Source organism: Notolepis coatsorum (genome assembly GCF_963971535.1).
Source record: "Notolepis coatsorum genome assembly, chromosome: 15".
Taxonomy (NCBI): Eukaryota; Metazoa; Chordata; class Actinopteri; order Aulopiformes; family Paralepididae; genus Notolepis; species Notolepis coatsorum.
The window spans coordinates 14,501,036-14,523,448 of record NC_140179.1 but is presented as its reverse complement, the minus strand read 5'-3'; the positions used below and the strand labels follow the sequence as shown (position 1 = coordinate 14,523,448).

The 22,413-nt window shown below is 44.4% G+C and overlaps 2 protein-coding genes across 2 annotated transcripts in view; one reads left to right on the top strand and one right to left on the bottom strand.

Moving 5' to 3' along the window:
• The window catches only part of LOC311241943 (N-lysine methyltransferase SMYD2-like), a gene marked incomplete at its 5' end in the record, with an annotated part of 45,931 nt that extends 42,465 nt beyond the window's left edge, over window positions 1-3,466 (top strand). Inside the window, 2 exons of the mRNA XM_084330897.1 lie at window positions 2,095-2,203; window positions 2,740-3,466. Of these exons, the coding sequence (XP_084187023.1) occupies window positions 2,095-2,203; window positions 2,740-2,823 (193 nt within the window). The 3' untranslated portion in view covers window positions 2,824-3,466. The remainder of the gene's footprint in view (window positions 1-2,094; window positions 2,204-2,739) is intronic.
• Window positions 3,467-10,360: 6,894 nt separating this feature from the next.
• LOC311241682 (tyrosine-protein phosphatase non-receptor type 14-like) overlaps window positions 10,361-22,413 on the bottom strand; it is a gene marked incomplete at its 5' end in the record, with an annotated part of 54,544 nt that continues 42,491 nt past the window's right edge. The window contains 3 exons of the mRNA XM_084330559.1: window positions 10,361-12,661; window positions 13,293-13,456; window positions 21,009-21,243. Coding sequence (XP_084186685.1) covers window positions 12,533-12,661; window positions 13,293-13,456; window positions 21,009-21,243 — 528 coding nt within the window. The 3' untranslated portion in view covers window positions 10,361-12,532. The remainder of the gene's footprint in view (window positions 12,662-13,292; window positions 13,457-21,008; window positions 21,244-22,413) is intronic.

Here is a 22,413-nt window from a genome sequence, read left to right as displayed (position 1 = left end):
AATAACAATAATATAGTAACATAAGTTAACACTTTAATCGCCATGGGTTAAATTCATAATTTACCATCCCTCGCCAGCTCTATTTGTCTATGGAGAAGTTCCCCTTCTTTGCAGGGCTATAACTTTTTAAATTCTATTGCTAAATTGCCATTATTATGGCCCATTCAATGTCCTATATGTATTGTTCAGGGTGTAGCAACGTTAAACTTTTTCATTCACATATTCATACTAAAATATGGTCTAAAGTATAAGTATGTTTTTATCGTTTTCTGCAGCTTTCTTCAGAACGTGATTTATAGCCCTAAATGCATTATATTGATGATCAAATACAGTTTGGTAGGAATCTGTGCGAGATAAAAAGTTTCAACTGGACGTACTTCTAGAAGTTTCTACGCATCATCTGATGATGACCGGATGGGCGGGGGATCTTTTATAATTCCGTGGACAGCGTTAGATGATTCATCCAGAGTGGGTCATATGTTCATCAGATCAGTTAGTATAGAATACGTTAGAAAATAACGCTGAATCTTACCGTGGCTTCCTCGCGCCGCTGGCAGATGAGCGTGAAACAGATTTTTTTCTATTATGGGATGTAGAAATGCCCGATCCATTTCCAGGTTGTATAATAGTATATACGTCCAAATAACGTTGTTTATTGAGTTAGGGCGAGCGATCTATTATCCAGTGTTTCAAGATGGAGTCGCGGGAGCTATAGCGAGTGGCCGGACCACATATGGATGAGCACTACCGGTTCAAAGGTTAATATCCGGTTGGCGATCTGCCGATCGGCCACCAGATGGCGCTCTTGAACCGCTAGAGAGTTGAGAGGAGATCAGCAGTGTGTCTCAGGGCTCCGGAAAGGAAATATGATTTCGATGACAGATTTTTGAAATATTGACATCAAAGACGAGTTACGGCGTCTTCGGCAGAATGAGCATGGCTCGGAATGACGTGAAAACTCGTCCGCGGCGATCATAGTGTTAACTTCTGTGAAGCATGAATAAAGAAATGTCATATAGGCATATATATAGGCTAGTAACAAATGAAAATCAGATATCCAAATATAAATACCCATCACATTACCATGCCCATTCTAACAGAAAAAGTAACCTAGAGTTACATTTAAATTAGGATACTACTCATAGGAATAAACAAATTTCACACAATGTACCAGGTTACACAAAGTAAAATGGCGACATCCTATGGTTAGATGAAGTACTACAGGTGTGTGCGCGCAGCACCAGATATTAACGTCCTCACAGGCATCTCCCGACATAGAGAGACACTATTAACATTATTCAACAACAACATAAACGGTGCTACTTTACCTTAAACATAGGAAGGATCACAATAGCTAACTCAACACTTCCTCCAGTCAATTACGACATGCGCATCATAATGATTTTGGAAAACATTAACAATACACCCAGCCCCAGCTGTATCCACTCTACTCTCTAACGTGTACTTTCTGTCCCCTGAACGTGTACTCTCTGTCCCCTGAACCTGTACTCTCTGTCCCCTGAACCTGTCCTCTCTGTCCCCTGAACCTGTACTCTCTGTCCCCTGAACCTGTACTCTCTGTCCCCTGAACGTGTACTCTCTGTCCCCCTGAACCTGTACTCTCTGTCCCCTGAACGTGTACTCTCTGTCCCCTGAACCTGTACTCTCTGTCCCCTGAACGTGTACTCTCTGTCCCCTGAACCTGTACTCTCTGTCCCCTGAGCGTGTACTCTCTGTCCCCTGAACCTGTCCTCTCTGTCCCCTGAGCGTGTACTCTCTGTCCCCTGAACGTGTACTCTCTGTCCCCTGAACGTGTACTCTCTGTCCCCTGAACGTGTACTCTCTGTCCCCTGAACGTGTTCTCTCTGTCCCCTGAACCTGTACTCTCTGTCCCCTGAATGTGTACTCTCTGTCCCCTGAACGTGTACTCTCTGTCCCCTGAACCTGTCCTCTGTCCCCTGAACCTGTCCTCTCTGTCCCCTGAACCTGTACTCTCTGTCCCCTGAACGTGTACTCTCTGTCCCCTGAACGTGTACTCTCTGTCCCCTGAACATGTCCTCTGTCCCCTGAACCTGTACTCTCTGTCCCCTGCAGCCAGCTGTATCCTCCCTACTCCCTGAACGTCTCCTCCATGTACCTGAAGTTGGGCCGGCTCTACCTGGGGCTGGAGAAGAAGTCCATGGGCCTCAACGCTCTCAAGAAGGTAACGCTGACAGGAACTTAGTGCTACAGTACATACAGTACTAGGGCTGTCCAAGACTAAGGATTTGGATAGTCAACATTTGATTGGCTGAAATTTGCCGATAGTCCACTGGTGGTAAATGGCAATATTAATATCGCAATACTCAGCATATCGCAATGTATTTTTAATCGCAATACTATCGTATCGTGAGTCACTTAAGTATCGTGATAATATCGTATCGTGAGGCCTCTGGTGATTCCCACCCCTGTACAGTACATACTATACTATATGAGCCACAGAATATTGTTTTTTTTTTTTTTTACGATGTAGTAACTATGTATTGTTTCAAACAAAAAAATAAACAGAATATTTACATTATTGTAATTCGGCATTATGCAAGCTGTCTTTAACATGTGTGTGTGTGTGTGTGTGTGTGTGTGTGCGCGTTGCGTGTGTGTGTGTGTGTGTGTGTGTGTGTGTGTGTGTGTGTGTGCGTGTGTGTGTGTGTGTGTGTGTGTGTGTGTGTGTGTGTGCGTTGCGTGCGTGCGTGTGTCCAGGCACTGGCCATCATGGAGGTCGCTCACGGGAAGGATCACCATTTCCTGACAGAAATACGTAAAGAGATGACCGCGCCGAAATGAAGAAGACACAGGAAATACAACAAAAATGTGAAAACGAGAAAGTCATGTTTCTACTCCTACATGGACTGCATATTACCCACACACTCCTACGGACGGAAGCTCTGCAGAACTATTGGTCACTTTCATGTTTTGATAGTGAAGCAATGATATCGGCTACTTGGGGCCAGGTGGATAGACGTAGATTAACCATTATCCTAGATTAAAAAATCCCTTTGAGTGGGGATCTTCATAGGGGAATAGGGAGGTGTAGTCTGACGTCACTTTGGACCGCCCGCAAGGTCCACCCGTATAGGGATTTATCATTGGGGAAATGGATGATCGGCTATTGTAACAATTCTGCCTCATGGACATTGGCAAGCGTTCCATTTTTGCACAAAATGAGTTCCCTTCTATCACTAACATTATTGTTTAAGCATTTTTGGTTGAAATAAAATTCGTCGATTTTTCTTTTACGATTAATTGCGAATATTTTCATGTTGAGCTATAGATTGTGGATGAATACGCACAGAAAGGTACACCATGCAAATGTTCATGCTTTATTTGTTTTAAACGAGACGATTTAGAAATGGGCAATGGGGGAAATACATGGTGTTTTCAAGATGGTGGACCGGCCGGAAACAGCAATGACGTAACCACTACACCTCCCTATATCCTTATTCCTTAATCTAGGACTAGGCTTAATCCAAGTCTATGAAGCCAGTCCAGTATGTTATTTTCTCTTTTTTTTTAATGAGTCAGGTACGGACCGTTTTCTAATGTATGGACAGTATAACATTGTTGAGCGCAGTATAACGTTTGTACTGAGAAGAATTTAAATGCATTTTTGTTGATATGGTGTGAATGTTGTAAGCCTTTACTGACTTCATGGACAGCGTTCTTTTGACTCTGGTCTTTAAAGGTCATGGGAGGGATTGTCTTCCAAACTTTGCCCTCGTTTTTAAATTGTGTCTTGGAATGTTGAACAAAGTGACTTGACACTTCATCAGCTGTTCTTGTGTCGTCCTTCCTCAATCAGAGTTGTTTACATGGTACATATGGGCAGGGGGTCAGGAGGTCAATGAAATCCCTCTCGGCCAATAGGGACAGCTGCTTTTTTTTTTTTTTTTTTATCTACTTTTTCTCCCCATTTTTCCTATTTTTCTCCCATCCCAATTTCGTATTATCCAATTCTCCCCTCCCCTGTCTCGAACGTTGCTAGACCATGCCTCCCACTGGTCGGCTGCAATGTGGACGAAGCCTTGCATCACGTGTCCCCTCCGGTACACGAGGAGGCAGCCGTCGCATCTTTTCACCAGACAGCGCGGTCTCTCAGCGGCGAGGAGTAACGCGTGGGAGGCTCACGCTGCCTCCGATACTTCCTGATTCTGCTGTACAGGCGCACCAACCGACCTGTAGGAGTCGCTGTCCACAACATCTCGATCGCCAGCCACCCACCGGCTTTCCCACACCCTAATACTGCCAATTGTATTAGTATGAACGACCAGCCAAGCCGGAAGCAACGCCGAGAGCTGGGCTCGAACCCAGCATCTCCTGCGTTAGTGGCGAGCGCCTTGCCCACTGCGCCACTTAGCCGCCCGGGACAGCTGCTTTTCCATGTTCCATTAAAAGCCAGGGAGGCCGGAGCACGTGGTCATGGAAATACATCGATTGGCAACAATCAGGGGTGTAAAAAGTACCCAGAAATTATACTTAAGTGAAAGTATGGGTACCGTCTCAAAATCTTACTCAAGTAAAAGTAAGAGTATCTGGCTAAAAACACACAAGTAAAAGTCCAAAGGTTTCTACTTTTAAATGTACTAAAAAGTAAAAGTAAAACGTTTTTTCTGACTGTCTATTCTTCTGATAGCAGGTGTTTAATCAAAGATCCCCGCTTTCTAGTCCTGGACAAGGACCAATCAGCATGGGTATGGGCGGGTTAATTTTCCATTAATGGGGATTTGATTGGCTGTTTAAAGTGCGGCCGCAGGATTAATAACGTTAACGTTAGTTCGGCCAGAGAAAGATATACTAATTAAAATAGTTGGACTTGCGAGATTTGTACTTTGTAGGTCTGCATTTTAAATTTAAGGAGTAAAAAGTATGTTTTTTTTCTCTGAAATGTAATTGAGTAAACGTACAAGTATACAAACCTAATAATACTTGAGTAAAGTACAAATCCCCCAAAAACAGTACTTAAGTATTGTAACAAAGTACTTTACACCCCTGGCAACAATAAACCAAAATAAACTATTATTGAAGCTATACAGATGATGCTCAACAGTGACAGTGGAATGTAGAGAAAATAAGGCTTTATTGCATAATGAGCAAGTATGAGAGCTTCATACATTTTCTGGGGAGAGGGGGGAAAAGACTTGATGCAATGAAAAAGCATATACAAAACATATGTACACAACATATTTTGAAAGGTATTCAGGAATTCTGCCAAAAACAGTGAAAAAACAGTGGAATGCGATGTGGGAGAAATACTGTCAAGAAAAGGAACAGAAGTGCAATAGAACACTTATTATGTCAACAGCATAAAGCTTATTTGAGAATAGATATATACATTGGAATATAAAAAAAAAAGCATGCATAGTTTATTATTTTGCGGTATTTTTAAGGGTACCAAGTCAAAAGGGAAAAATAAAATAGAATAAAACATCCGTAGAAATCTTCTCGCATGCCCATTATGTACAGTTACTTTGGACATGCATCAGCTTTGCATTACAATTTAAAATTTTAAAATAAAAAACAGAAGAAAAGATTTAACAAACGTACAAAAGGAAAATTTACAAAACACAGCCATTTTGTATACGATTTAGGCACATATAAAGGGTTAAAGAAAATGGCTGCCTTTTGAGGCACTGAGAGATTGGTCACATAAAACACCTAACGTAAGCCATGTTGCTTGAAACATAACCAAATTACACCAAATTAACACCACCCTACTAAATAATATCCAAAAAGAGCCATAGATAGAGAATTAACACAATGGGCGCCAAAGACGAGTTAACTAGTTTTTGGCCGCCATGCATTGAGCGGCAAAGACGAGTAAACTTGTTTTTAGATCCTTTGATCTTTTTCCTCTGGTCCCCATTCTAAATCGGATCATTGGGCAGGGGGATCATTCTAGCCATCCCTGTGTCGTTTGTATATGTTTGAATTGCAATGCCGATCGACTATCACCAGGTGGCAGTATGATCTGTGTCTAAACTGGAATGGCTTGGTGTTGATACACGGCCTCCTTTTTTTTTTCTTGGTAGGGGCCCCTCCTCCTGCTTGAACATAAGATTCACATTGATCGCCTCGAAATTATGTTGCCTAAGCGTATTTTACCATCGAAACGTGTATAGACATATACACTGGTAATCGCGATGGCGATACGATCACTTGGAATTATTCTTTTTGGAATACCTTCTGGCTAAGGTAAGGTATATTCTATGTCTATTTTACCGAATCTGAAACGTGTCTTTCTAATGATCACAGTTCTGTGTTTCACCGGACGTAAAACATGCTCGGCAAACACGATCACAGCTTTTAGTTAAAACGACCCCCCCCCCCCCCCCCCCCCCTTGATGATTTTGTGAAGGTACATAATACATGTTATATACCTTTGATTTGGGGGTTCAGGGAATCAACCAGAACGAATCGGGCTTATTGCACATACCGCGTTTTATCTCGCGATCTATGAAAAAAGACTGGATTATCTTGGAAATGTGCGATGTTTAGCGTGTAATAAACTACAAACTACAGTGTGTAGAAACAAACTATTTTTCCATGTTGCACTACAAGTAATGTCTGTCAAATGAGCCACACCATTGTCTCCACAGCTATAATACAGAACACACACACAGCTGTGCAAATATAGCGAAACACCACGGAAACGACTATCAAGCTGGCCATCTAGCGGTAGAGATTACCGCTAAGCGTGGCGCTCAAAGTGTTAAGTAAGCTGACTATTGTGAAATTGTATTATAGTGAAACTCACACTATATTAATTAAAGGGGCACTACACAAAAAAACTGCTGATTTATTTAGCACATAATCTCACACACATCCAAAAACTTGTTTTGCACACATTTATTTAGTTTGACAGTTATTGAAAGTAAATTTGTTTGAATATGGCCACCAGTGATGTCATCAGGCACATTTAATCATTGTGTTAATTACAGCTCAATGAAATGATAAGGTAACAGTCCCTATATGACATGGTATTGCTATTGTTTCATCTACATCATTTTCATGGTGCTGTAATGAACACAACACAAGGATTCAATGTTCTCGATGACATCACTGGTGGCTATATTCAAACTGGTTTACTCTCAATAACAACCTAAATGAGTGTGTTCAAAACGGTTTATAATTTTTGGACGTATGTGAGATTATGTGCAAAATAAATCAGCATTGTTTTTTACGAGTTTTGACCATTGGAGGGAACATTTAGATTAGTTAGCCAAACACTGTGAGGACATGGGTTTGAGATAGGTCAATAGTCAATGTCATCAACTTAGCACACGTGCATAAGTAATCCTTAAAAAAAGATTTAGATTCTAAATGTGTAGCCTCCATCACTCTCATTACAACGCAATATCTGATAGGAAACACTAGTCCAGGGAGGAGGAGGAGGAGGAGGGTGGCATACAAGGGAAATTATAATTATAAAAAGAAAATGTAAATATACATTTGACTTAGAAATAAAGGTCACTTAGGAAGGAAAACTGGAATATTTCAAATGCCATTCAGGAGAATGGTTGCACTTTAAACCACTTTAGAAATAGTAGACGATGGTCGAAGATAACCGTCCTCAAGCCACGTTGAAGACAACACAAAGACGGACAGGACAGCTCAAAGAATAACAACACGCCGTGATAGTGAAAGCGATAACATGCTATTCGGACACCCCACACTTTTCTGCCTTAAGCAACAGAAAATAAGGACCAATGATTCTGAGGAAAAATAAATAAAAAAAAGTAACATATTTTGTGTTGCTTGTACAAGAAAGTTATATATTGAAATGTGGAGACAAAATATTTTGATTTAAATAATCTGATATCTGTAAAGGTTTAGGAAAGTGTAGAAAAATACTTCGAAAATTAAATAATGAGCTCACTTCTGCCACCTGCTGGCCACTGCAGCATATTGTCTTTTCTCAGGAAGGCGTTTTTTAAGGGGAAATGTAACCTATACTATTGTAGATAAGCATCTATGTAAATTTAAATAATGACACTAGTATTGTCTTGTTTTTCAAAATTGTAATTGGATCTAATGATGAGCTCATCTTAGTTTTTGAAAGAAAGGGAGGAGGAGGAACTAATAATAATAATAACCAATTATTTAATGTGCAGCTGTTAGCCGCTAGCATGCTAGCTTGTTCGGTACTGTTTCTACTAAGTCCCTATTCTTCTTGCCTCCGATACTTCCTGATTCTGCTGTACAGGCGCACCAACCGACCTGTAGGAGTCGCTGTCCACAACATCTCGATCGCCACCCACCGGCTTTCCCACACCCTAATACTGCCAATTGTATTAGTATGAACGACCAGCCAAGCCGGAAGCAACGCCGAGAGCTGGGCTCGAACCCAGCATCTCCTGCGTTAGTGGCGAGCGCCTTGCCCACTGCGCCACTTAGCCGCCCGGGACAGCTGCTTTTCCATGTTTCCATGGGCCTATAAGCCAGGGAGGGCGGAGCACGTGGTCATGGAAATACATCGATTGGCAACAATCAGGGGTGGAAAAAGTACCCAGAAATTATACTTAAGTGAAAGTATGGGTACCGTCTCAAAATCTTACTCAAGTAAAAGTAAGAGTATCTGGCTAAAAACACACAAGTAAAAGTCCAAAAGTTTCTACTTTTAAATGTACTTTAGTACTTAAGTACTAAAAAGTTAAAGTAAAACGTTTTTTCTGATAGCAGGTGTTTAATTAGTCCTGGACAAGGACCAATCAGCATGGGTATGGGCGGGTTAATTTTCCATTAATGGGGATTTGATTGGCTGTTTAAAGTGCGGCCGCAGGATTAATAACGTTAACGTTAGTTCGGCCAGAGAAAGATATACTAATTAAAATAGTTGGACTTGCGAGATTTGTACTTTGTAGGTCTGCATTTTAAATTTAAGGAGTAAAAAGCATGTTTTTTTTCTCTGAAATGTAATTGAGTAAACGTACAAGTATACAAACCTAATAATACTTGAGTAAAGTACAAATCCCCCAAAAATAGTACTTAAGTATTGTAACAAAGTACTTTACACCCCTGGCAACAATAAACCAAAATAAACTATTATTGAAGCTATACAGATGATGCTCAACAGTGACAGTGGAATGTAGAGAAAATAAGGCTTTATTGCATAATGAGCAAGTATGAGAGCTTCATACATTTTCTGGGGAGAGGGGGGAAAAGACTTGATGCACTGAAAAAGCATATACAAAACATATGTACACAACATATTTTGAAAGGTATTCAGGAATTCTGCCAAAAACAGTGAAAAAACAGTGGAATGCGATGTGGGAGAAATACTGTCAAGAAAAGGAACAGAAGTGCAATAGAACACTTATTATGTCAACAGCATAAAGCTTATTTGAGAATAGATATATACATTGGAATATAAAAAAAAAAAGCATGCATAGTTTATTATTTTGCGGTATTTTAAGGGTACCAAGTCAAAAGGGAAAAATAAAATAGAATAAAACATCCGTAGAAATCTTCTCGCATGCCCATTATGTACAGTTACTTTGGACATGCATCAGCTTTGCATTACAATTTAAAATTTTAAAATAAAAAACAAGAAAAGATTTAACAAACGTACAAAAGGAAAATTTACAAAACACAGCCATTTTGTATACGATTTAGGCACATATAAAGGGTTAAAGAAAATGGCTGCCGTTTGAGGCACTGAGAGATTGGTCACATAAAACACCTAACGTAAGCCATGTTGCTTGAAACATAACCAAATTACACCAAATTAACACCACCCTACTAAATAATATCCAAAAAGAGCCATAGATAGAGAATTAACACAATGGGCGCCAAAGACGAGTAAACTTGTTTTTAGATCCTTTGATATTTTTCCTCTGGTCCCCATTCTAAATCGGATCATTGGGCAGGGGGATCATTCTAGCCATCCCTGTGTCGTTTGTGTATGTTTGAATTGCAATGCCGATCGACTATCACCAGGTGGCAGTATGATCTGTGTCTAAACTGGAATGGCTTGGTGTTGATACACGGCCTCCTTTTTTTTTTCTTGGTAGGGGCCCCTCCTCCTGCTTGAACATAAGATTCACATTGATCGCCTCGAAATTCTGTTGCCTAAGCGTATTTTACCATCGAAACGTGTATAGACATATACACTGGTAATCGCGATGGCGATACGATCACTTGGAATTATTCTTTTTGGAATACCTTCTGGCTAAGGTAAGGTATATTCTATGTCTATTTTACCGAATTTGAAACGTGTCTTTCTAATGATCACAGTTCTGTGTTTCACCGGACGTAAAACATGCTCGGCAAACACGATCACAGTTTTTAGTTAAAACGACCCCCCCCCCCCCCCCCCCCCATTGATGATTTTGTGAAGGTACATATATACATGTTATATACCTTTGATTTGGGGGTTCAGGGAATCAACCAGAACGAATCGGGCTTATTGCACATAACGCGTTTTATCTCGCGATCTATGAAAAAAGACTGGATTATCTTGGAAATGTGCGATGTTTAGCGTGTAATAAACTACAAACTGTCAAATGAGCCACACCATTGTCTCCACAGCTATAATACAGAACACACACACAGCTTTGCAAATATAGTGAAACACCACGGAAACGACTATCAAGCTGGCCATCTAGCGGTAGAGATTACCGCTAAGCGTGGCGCTCAAAGTGTTAAGTAAGCTGACTATTGTGAAATTGTATTATAGTGAAACTCACACTATACCAATTAAAGGGGCACTACACAAAAAAACTGCTGATTTATTTAGCACATAATCTCACACACATCCAAAAACTTGTTTTGCACACATTTATTTAGTTTGACAGTTATTGAAAGTAAATTTGTTTGAATATGGCCACCAGTGATGTCATCAGGTACATTTAATCATTGTGTTAATTACAGCTCAATGAAATGATAAGGTAACAGTCCCTATATGACATGGTATTGCTATTGTTTCATCTACATCATTTCATGGTGCTGTAATGAACACAACACAAGGATTCAATGTTCTCGATGACATCACTGGTGGCTATATTCAAACTGGTTTACTCTCAATAACAACCTAAATGAGTGTGTTCAAAACGGTTTATAATTTTTGGACGTATGTGAGATTATGTGCAAAATAAATCAGCATTGTTTTTTACGAGTTTTGACCATTGGAGGGAACATTTAGATTAGTTAGCCAAACACTGTGAGGACATGGGTTTGAGATAGGTCAATAGTCAATGTCATCAACTTAGCACACGTGCATAAGTAATCCTTAAAAAAAGATTTAGATTCTAAATGTGTAGCCTCCATCACTCTCATTACAACGCAATATCTGATAGGAAACACTAGTCCAGGGAGGAGGAGGAGGAGGAGGGTGGCATACAAGGGAAATTATAATTATAAAAAGAAAATGTAAATATACATTTGACTTAGAAATAAAGGTCACTTAGGAAGGAAAACTGGAATATTTCAAATGCCATTCAGGAGAATGGTTGCACTTTAAACCACTTTAGAAATAGTAGACGATGGTCGAAGATAACCGTCCTCAAGCCACGTTGAAGACAACACAAAGACGGACAGGACAGCTCAAAGAATAACAACACGCCGTGATAGTGAAAGCGATAACATGCTATTCGGACACCCCACACTTTTCTGCCTTAAGCAACAGAAAATAAGGACCAATGATTCTGAGGAAAAATAAATAAAAAAAAGTAACATATTTTGTGTTGCTTGTACAAGAAAGTTATATATTGAAATGTGGAGACAAAATATTTTGATTTAAATAATCTGATATCTGTAAAGGTTTAGGAAAGTGTAGAAAAATACTTCGAAAATTAAATAATGAGCTCACTTCTGCCACCTGCTGGCCACTGCAGCATATTGTCTTTTCTCAGGAAGGCGTTTTTTAAGGGGAAATGTAACCTATACTATTGTAGATAAGCATCTATGTAAATTTAAATAATGACACTAGTATTGTCTTGTTTTTCAAATTGTAATTGGATCTAATGATGAGCTCATCTTAGTTTTTGTAAGAAAGGGAGGAGGAGGAACTAATAATAATAACAACCAATTATTTAATGTGCAGCTGTTAGCCGCTAGCATGCTAGCTTGTTCGGTACTGTTTCTACTAAGTCCCTATTCTTCCCCTCATTTGGGCAGACATGCTAGCTACAGATGCTAAGATAGTAGACAGGAAGGAGACAGAGAATAATAAACACAAGAGTAGGCTACACTGTTCGGAGGACATTAGGTACGTGAAAGGGATTTCTCTGTAGGCCAACACCTTCAAATGCACTCCTTTTGTCTGTTACCCAGATGAGGTCTTTCCCTAACAGTAAGCAATAACAGCCCGGGTGGCGTTAGCAACGCTCTGCCTACACATCTGCAGACTTCCGTCGATCATTGAAACGGGCTGACTCCAGAGATACAGTTGACTAACGGGGACCTATTGTGCCAAATAGCTCACACTCTTTATTGGTCTGTAATGCTGTTGTTTTTTCGGCTTCTCTGCCGCGTCATGGAGGGTCAAAGGTTGCGTGTTTCAGATGAGGCGGGAGTTCTTGAGGAACTGGATGAGGACCTGGTAGACGAACTTGTACTGGGAGATGGTCTGCACCATTATCATCCTCTGCTGCCTCAGTCCAGAGAGCATGCTGGGAACCTCCACCCTCTGTGGGAGAGGAAAGAGGGAGAGAGAGAGAGAGAGAGAGAGAGAGGGAGAGAGAGAGACAGTTAGAGAGAGAGAGAGAAAGAGAGAGAGAGGGAGAGAGAGAAGAGAGAGAAGAGAGAGAGAGAGAGAGATAGAGAGAGAGAGAGAGAGAGAGAGAGAGAGAGAGAGAGAGAGAGAGAGAGAGAGAGAGAGAGAAAAAAACTTTAAAAAAGTGGTTCTCAAAGTGAGGTCTGGGGACCCCTATGGGTTGGTGAGGGGGTTCCAGGGGGAATAGTTTTATTTCACTACAAGATGGTATATACTGATATATATAAGAAGATATATACTGATATATAATATATATATATACTGTAAGAGTGACTGTGCTGATCATAGGTCCTTATTGTCTCAGGGACCGCCATCTGAACATAATCGTTTGTTAAGATATGTATTAAGTCTAGAATTGACCTATATCAAACCCCGCCCTCTTTTCTTGATCCTCCAATCACAGCTGTTGAATGTTGTCCACATGGTCTGATGCCTGACCTTACTGCAGGTAATGTGTGTTTCAACAACAGGGAGTCAGAGTCAGTAACCGGGCCAAAAAGAAAACTACATATCCCACAATCCCCCCCTCCATCCATCCACTCACCTCGTTGTGCTCCAGACAGCTGATCATGAGCTCGGTGAGGATGACCACCCCGGTGCGACCCACCCCGGCACTGCAGTGGACCACCACGGGGGGGTTCAGGCTCTTAGAGGTGTCCAGCATGGAGTTGGTGTGTCTCCTCACAGACTGGATCTCCTCCAAGTAGGCTGGAGGGGTGGGGGGGGGGGGGGGGGGGGGGGAGGAGGAGGTGGAGGAGAAGGAGGTGGAGGAGGAGGAGGTGGGGGAGATCAGATAAATGTGTCTGACAGGGTTCCCACAGACATTGCAAAATGAAATTCAAGGACTTTCAAGTACTTTCCTAAGTACTATTTTTCATTTAAAAAGGGCATTTAAAAGGATACACTTCACTTTTAAATGCTGGTTTTTATAGGGAAAAAAATCTGGTCCAATATTTATGGATTAAAACCAATTTTCGACAATTAGTTACACTTTAAATAAAAATAATGCAATTTCTTGATTCAGAAAATGTTTATCATGGATGAACAAAACTTTCAATGCGAATGGTTAATTTGAATTTCAATGACTTTTTAAGCACCTTGTTAAAAAATTGGCTGTTTTTCAAGGAATTCCAGGCCTTGACTTTTTTTTGTCAAAAATCAAGCACTTTAAGCACTTCAAGGACCTTGTGTGAACCCTGGTCTGACTCTTAACCACCAGAACCTGCACGGACACGCAACACGAAACGGAAACGCAACACCAAGAGCCTCGTAAAATGTCAGAAATCAAAGCAAAGCACGTCTAATGGAGAAAAATGTATTCTTTGTTAATATTTTTTGTCCACTGCCCCATAACTAGGGCCTGGGTATCGTTCGAACAATCTTTGATACCGGCGCCAATACCTATACGGGGGATCTGATACCATTATCAAAACAATATCTTTTTTCAATACCTTCCTTTGCTTGAGTTATGTGCTAAGGTGTGGAAGAATAGGTATTGTTTTGGCATTGGTATCAATAACTAACGGTCTAAGTCTATACTGTTATGTAAAAAGAGTGGTACTCTATATCAGTGGAAGACTCAGGAGTCTCTGTTGGCAGTGAAAAGCTGGTATCCCTACACTGGATATTTATGACATTTTATCACAGACGAAAAAGTTTCCGGATAGGTCAACCTCTTGAGATACAAGGTTTTTCTCACATTTTTAAATATTATTCAATGAGAAAATGGAAATTCCTGAACACTATCTTCACTTGTGTCTGGTGTACAGATTCACGGAAAGCAGTTGATGAATTCCTAACCTTACTGGTGCGATGTAGGCAGGGGTGTAAAAAGTACCCAGAAATTATACTTAAGTGAAAGTATGGGTACCGTCTCAAAATCGTACTCAAGTAAAAGTCAGAGTATCTGGCTAAAAACACACTTGAGTAAAAGTCTAAAAGGTTCTACTTTTAAATGTACTTAAGTGCTGAAAATTAAAAGTAAAAACCTTTTTTCTGATAGCAGATGTTTAATCAAAGATCCCCGCTTTCTAGTGTTGCACAAGGACCAATCAGCATGGGTATGGGCGGGTTCCTTTTCCATTGATGGGGATTTGATTGGCTGTTTTTAATTAAAGCGCGGCCGCAGGATTAATAACGTTAACGTTAGTTCGGCCAGAGAAACAAATATACCAATTAAAATGGTTGGACCTGCGAAATTTGTACTTTGTAGGTCTGCATTTTAAATGTAAGGAGTAAAAAGTATGTTTTTTCTCTCTCTCTGAAATGTAATTGAGTAAAAGTACAAGTATACAAACCTAATAATACTCACTAAAGTACAAATCCCCCAAAACAGTACTTAAGTATTGTAACAGAGTACAATTACTCAAGTACTTTACACCCCTGAATGTAGGCATGATTAAAACACGAGCGAGCGGTACTGTGAGGTTTTGCCCGCTGCTCACTACCTTTTCTCTGTCTTCTTTAAGCCTACTGTTAGGAATTCCCTATTCTCTGTCTTCTTTAAGCCTACTGTTAGGAATTCCCTACTCACTCTCTCTAGCCCCCACCCTCTCGTTCCTTACCCTTAGTGGCCACACCTGTTTGATATTCTATTATCTCTCGCACCTGTGGTGGCAGGCTAATTAGTCCCCCTGTGGGCTTTAAATACCAGGGCGCTTCCCCTCGTTTTGGCGTGGGGTCGTGTTGTATATTTGCCGAGTCATATTCTCTAAACATCTAGACTTTTTCGGGAGATCCTCTGGTCTACCAATGCTGTAAGATGGATCTCTCCAGCCTTGAGATGTTTGCTCCAGCCTTCATCTGCTGTCGCCGTAGCCTGTGGAGGAGACATTGTTCTGCGCTCTCTAATTCTCTACGGGAGGCATTCCAGTGTTCCACTCCAGACCAGTGCTCAGACGCGCATCTTCCAGACCTTCGAGCTTGGCACGCTCCTCCGTACCAGCGCACTGACGCGCATCTTCCAGACCTTCGAGCTTGGCACGCTCCTCCGTACCAGCGCACTGACGCGCATCTTCCAGACCTTCGAGCTTGGCACGCTCCTCCGTACCAGCGCACTGACGCGCATCTTCCAGACCTTCGAGCTTGGCACGCTCCTCCGTACCAGCGCACTGACGCGCATCTTCCAGACCTTCGAGCTTGGCACGCTCCTCCGTACCAGCGCACTGACGCGCATCTTCCAGACCTTCGAGCTTGGCACGCTCCTCCGTACCAGCGCACAGGCGCGCACTCTGTTCCTAGCTCCGACAGCGGCTACCCGGTGGACGACATCCTCGCCACCGCCACTGTTCCGACGCGCACACCAAGGTGTGGCGCGCACTCTGTTCCTCGCTCCGACAGCGGCTACCCGGTGGACGACATCCACGCCACCGCCACTGTTCCGACGCGCACACCAAGGTGTGGCGCGCACTCTGTTCCTCGCTCCGACAGCGGCTACCCGGTGGACGACATCCTCGCCACCGCCACTGTCCCGACGCGCACACCAAGGTGTGGCGCGCACTCTGTTCCTCGCTCCGACAGCGGCTACCCGGTGGACGACATCCTCGCCACCGCCACTGTTCCGACGCGCACACCAAGGTGTGGCGCGCACTCTGTTCCTCGGCTCCGACAGCGGCTACCCGGTGGACGACATCCTCGCCACCGCCGTTGTTCCAGCGCTCTGTTCCTCGGCTCGGACAGCCAGCCACCCGGTGGCGATGCCCTCGCCCCGTTGCTGTCCCCTTACCATTACGCATACGCCGGGGTGAGTTTTGATTGTGATGTCACTCACCCAGCGTAGTGCCCTTGCCCCCGTTCCCGCTGCTGCCCCTGTACCTTTACGCATACGCCTGGGTGAGTTTTGATTGTGATGTCACTCACTCAGCGTAATGCCCCTTGCCCTCGTCCCGCTGCTGTTCCCCAGCGTATTGCCTCTGTTTTTGGTTCTCACTTTGAATAGTATTTTTGGACTTTACATCTCCCCCTGTGTGTTTGTCACACGAAGATATTATTACTTTGTTCACTTTGTTATTTGGACTGTTCTGCACCTGCTCTGCTTTTTCCCTTTTGTGCATTAACTATCTCCTCTGTCCTGCAGAGCGGCCCAGATGATTTCCACCAGTCCTCCCAGTTCCTCCCTGTTTCCCAGCCCGCCTCCGCGGGCCTCAGTCCCCTCTGTTCGCAAGTTCTCCCCTTCTAGTTCACCCTAGTTCCTGTTCCCTAGTTCTCCCCTTCTAGTTCCACCTAGTTCCTGGTCCCAAGTTCTCCCCTTCTAGTTCCACCTAGTTCCTGTTCCCTAGTTCTCCCCTTTTCTAGTTCCACCTAGTTCCTGTTCCCTAGTTCTCCCCTTCTAGTTCCACCTAGTTCCTGGTCCCAAGTTCTCCCCTTCTAGTTCCACCTAGTTCCTGTTCCCTAGTTCTCCCCTTTCTAGTTCCACCTAGTTCCTAGTCCCTAGTCCTCTATCCCTAGCTCTCCTAGTCCCTAGTCCTCTCTCCCTAGTTCTCCTTGTCCCTGGTTTACCTAGTCTCTAGTTCCTCTGTCCCAAGGCGTTCCCTTAACCTTCCCTTAGGCGTTCCCTTACTTTCCCTTAGTGTTCCCTTTCCTGCCCGCCTCTTAAAGGCACCTTTCCTTCCCCTCATATTATATTCCTGTATTTGTGATTCTCCCTTAAAGGGACAGTGCCCTTTTCCCTGTATTTCCCTGTTGTTCAATAAATATCTGTTTCTTGGCAAACCATCATACCTGTCTTGTGTTGTGCGATTGGGGTCGGTTACAAACCATAACAGTACGACCCCACCAAAATCGACGACCCCAGCCAGCACAGACGGTGTATGTTGAGTTTGCCTTTTTTTTTTCTTCTCTTGTTCCCTCTAGCTTCCCTGTTAGCCCAGTTTAGCTTCCTTGTTAGCCCTGTTTAGCTCCCTTGTTAGCTTGTTAGCTCCCCTGTTTAGCTTGTTAGTCTCCCCGGTTAGCTCCCCTGTTTGCTTCCCGTTTAGCCCTGTTTGACCCCCCTGTAGCTAGCCATGCCCTGGCAGCTAACCCTGTCCCTCAGCAGAGCCCCAGTCTGCTAGCTTGGCCCCGGCTGCTAGCACAGCCTCTATGTTTATGCAGCCCTTGCTGCTGGCATGGGTCCTGTAGCTAGCCAGGCCCAAGCAGCTAACCCGGTCCCTCTGCATGGCCTCCACTTTTTTGTGTAGTTTATCCCACTGCTAGGACTGCCTTTCAGCTAGCAAGGTCAGTTTATCTCACACAGCTAGGACTGTCCTTCCAGCTAGCTTGTTCTCTCATGCTGGTCCAGCCCTGTCTGCCAGCCTAGCTCCGGCAGCTAGCGCAGCCTCTATGTTAATGTAGCAGTACAGCTGGCATAGGCCCTGTAGCTATCAGTGCCTTGGCAGCTACCCTTTCCCCCTGCTAGCCTAGCTCGGCAGCTAGCGCAGCCTCTATGTTGATGTAGCAGTACAGCTAGCATAGGCCCTGTAGCTATCAGTGCCCTGGCAGCTACCCTTTCCCTCTGCTAGTCTAGCTCCGGCAGCTTGCGCAGCCTCTATGTTGATGTAGCAGTACAGCTAGCATAGGCCCTGTAGCTATCAGTGCCCTGGCAGCTAACCTTCCCTCTGCTAGCCCTTTCCCGGTGCTACCATGGTTACCCCTTTGCTACCCTGCTTGCCCCTCAGTTCTCTAGACCCAGTTCCTCTAGACCAGTTCTCTAGACCAGTTCTCTAGACCAGTTCCTCTAGGCCAGTTCCCCCTGTTGCCCCTCTGCTACCCCTCGGCGACCCTGTTTCTTTTGCTAGCCCCACTCTTGTGGTGGCTTCCCCTACTGGCTTGGCCAGTGCCTTCGTTTTTGTCTTGTTTTGCCCCCTGCCACTCTGTCTGTATTTGTTTTGGGTCGCCGGGTGGCTCCCGTTGGAGGGGGGGATACTGTGAGGTTTTGCCCGCTGCTCACTACCTTTTCTCTGTCTTCTTTAAGCCTACTGTTAGGAATTCCCTATTCTCTGTCTTCTTTAAGCCTACTGTTAGGAATTCCCTACTCACTCTCTCTAGCCCCCACCCTCTCGTTCCTTACCCTTAGTGGCCACACCTGTTTGATATTCTATTATCTCTCGCACCTGTGGTGGCAGGCTAATTAGTCCCCCTGTGGGCTTTAAATACCAGGGCGCTTCCCCTCGTTTTGGCGTGGGGTCGTGTTGTATATTTGCCGAGTCATATTCTCTAAACATCTAGACTTTTTCGGGAGATCCTCTGGTCTACCAATGCTGTAAGATGGATCTCTCCAGCCTTGAGATGTTTGCTCCAGCCTTCATCTGCTGTCGCCGTAGCCTGTGGAGGAGACATTGTTCTGCGCTCTCTAATTCTCTACGGGAGGCATTCCAGTGTTCCACTCCAGACCAGCGCTCAGACGCGCATCTTCCAGACCTTCGAGCTTGGCACGCTCCTCCGTACCAGCGCACTGACGCGCATCTTCCAGACCTTCGAGCTTGGCACGCTCCTCCGTACCAGCGCACTGACGCGCATCTTCTAGACCTTCGAGCTTGGCACGCTCCTCCGTACCAGCGCACTGACGCGCATCTTCCAGACCTTCGAGCTTGGCACGCTCCTCCGTACCAGCGCACTGACGCGCATCTTCCAGACCTTCGAGCTTGGCACGCTCCTCCGTACCAGCGCACTGACGCGCATCTTCCAGACCTTCGAGCTTGGCACGCTCCTCCGTACCAGCGCACAGGCGCGCACTCTGTTCCTAGCTCCGACAGCGGCTACCCGGTGGACGACATCCTCGCCACCGCCACTGTTCCGACGCGCACACCAAGGTGTGGCGCGCACTCTGTTCCTCGCTCCGACAGCGGCTACCCGGTGGACGACATCCACGCCACCGCCACTGTTCCGACGCGCACACCAAGGTGTGGCGCGCACTCTGTTCCTCGCTCCGACAGCGGCTACCCGGTGGACGACATCCTCGCCACCGCCACTGTCCCGACGCGCACACCAAGGTGTGGCGCGCACTCTGTTCCTCGCTCCGACAGCGGCTACCCGGTGGACGACATCCTCGCCACCGCCACTGTTCCGACGCGCACACCAAGGTGTGGCGCGCACTCTGTTCCTCGGCTCCGACAGCGGCTACCCGGTGGACGACATCCTCGCCACCGCCGTTGTTCCAGCGCTCTGTTCCTCGGCTCGGACAGCCAGCCACCCGGTGGCGATGCCCTCGCCCCGTTGCTGTCCCCTTACCATTACGCATACGCCGGGGTGAGTTTTGATTGTGATGTCACTCACCCAGCGTAGTGCCCTTGCCCCCGTTCCCGCTGCTGCCCCTGTACCTTTACGCATACGCCTGGGTGAGTTTTGATTGTGATGTCACTCACTCAGCGTAATGCCCCTTGCCCTCGTCCCGCTGCTGTTCCCCAGCGTATTGCCTCTGTTTTTGGTTCTCACTTTGAATAGTATTTTTGGACTTTACATCTCCCCCTGTGTGTTTGTCACACGAAGATATTATTACTTTGTTCACTTTGTTATTTGGACTGTTCTGCACCTGCTCTGCTTTTTCCCTTTTGTGCATTAACTATCTCCTCTGTCCTGCAGAGCGGCCCAGATGATTTCCACCAGTCCTCCCAGTTCCTCCCTGTTTCCCAGCCCGCCTCCGCGGGCCTCAGTCCCCTCTGTTCGCAAGTTCTCCCCTTCTAGTTCACCCTAGTTCCTGTTCCCTAGTTCTCCCCTTCTAGTTCCACCTAGTTCCTGGTCCCAAGTTCTCCCCTTCTAGTTCCACCTAGTTCCTGTTCCCTAGTTCTCCCCTTTTCTAGTTCCACCTAGTTCCTGTTCCCTAGTTCTCCCCTTCTAGTTCCACCTAGTTCCCGGTCCCAAGTTCTCCCCTTCTAGTTCCACCTAGTTCCTGTTCCCTAGTTCTCCCCTTTCTAGTTCCACCTAGTTCCTAGTCCCTAGTCCTCTATCCCTAGCTCTCCTAGTCCCTAGTCCTCTCTCCCTAGTTCTCCTTGTCCCTGGTTTACCTAGTCTCTAGTTCCTCTGTCCCAAGGCGTTCCCTTAACCTTCCCTTAGGCGTTCCCTTACTTTCCCTTAGTGTTCCCTTTCCTGCCCGCCTCTTAAAGGCACCTTTCCTTCCCCTCATATTATATTCCTGTATTTGTGATTCTCCCTTAAAGGGACAGTGCCCTTTTCCCTGTATTTCCCTGTTGTTCAATAAATATCTGTTTCTTGGCAAACCATCATACCTGTCTTGTGTTGTGCGATTGGGGTCGGTTACAAACCATAACAGGTACAAAGAAACACTCACAGAGGAACCCCTGGACGTATTCTGGGCAGCCGTGCTCGGGCCAGTCCGTGTACTGCAGGTGCCAGACCGTCCTCTCCTGGCCCGACAGCAGGTGTTTGACCTTTAACCCCGTGGTGGCGTAGCACCCCGAGTCGGTCCTGAACTTGGTGGTCACCTTGAACTTGCCGTGCGTGGCCGAGTTGTGCTTGGAGCCCAGCTTGGGCCAGTACCGGTGGCTCTTGGACCGGCCGCCCTCCTGGAAGGAGAGACATGGATGGAAGGAAGGGTGAGGATTTGGGTCGGGTACCGTTCACATTTGAACCGATACCGGTACCACTACCAGTTCCTGGAATTCGGTATCGGTACCCAACTGTACCTTTTCTCGGTACTTAACTCTCTCTGTAAATTGCAGTTGTAAAAAATAAGCTTCTCAATTTCAAATTTAGAACATTTTGTTATTTATTGTTGTAATACAACTCCACAAAATAAATCGCATGATCATGTATTGTGTTTTTAAATGATTAACTATCAACATTATCTGGCCATCTTCAGTAAATATTATCAGACTCCTCTGACCTCGTCTGGTCTTTCCTAATCCTAACCCAAGAGACAGGACAGTAATATAATATATTTGTGGAAAAGGCTCCCTCTTGTCCAGTATATTACACTCTTATACTAAACATGTAAAAGTACCGATTGATGTAGCGTGAATCGGTACTTGGTAGTACTGATGTAATTCGGTTGGTACTATTGATGTTCGATATTGGCTTTTTTACCGATACCGATATACCGATATTGTCCAACTCTTAATTTCCGATACCGATATATGTTGTGGAATTAACACAACATTATGCATACTTTTGACAATAAATAAAATCATAATTTGTTCTTACTTGCTTGCCTGGGTAAATAAAGGTTAAATAAATGTAAAAAAAAAGAAATTTTTTTTTTTATTTTTTTTAAACCGATACAGATCATTTCCGATATCACATTTTAATGCCAATATCGGCCGATAATATCGGACATCCCTAGTTGGTAACATTAAAAGTACAGACTTCGGTACCAACCCTAGTGAGGATGGACGGACAGACAGATGGACGGAACAGACAGTATGTATGTATGACACCCTGATGAAGACAGTTCACTGTGGAAACCTTGGTGGTTAAATAGGTTTGCGTTGCCTGTGGACTCGGGAGGTGCAATGTTTAGCCTCTCCTTATAAGGAGCTGACGGGGCGTTTCTGTATGCAAATTCAGGTGTACGAGAACGTGCTTCCAGTTTAAGAATGAGTGACGTTCTTCATTCATGGGAATCCAGCTGCGATCATTTTGGCCACTTTACGAAGACCGTTTCACGCGTTCAGGCTTTTCATACATTTGTTTGTACAAACTTCTTACGAAGAACTCATTCAAAGCGATTTGTGACT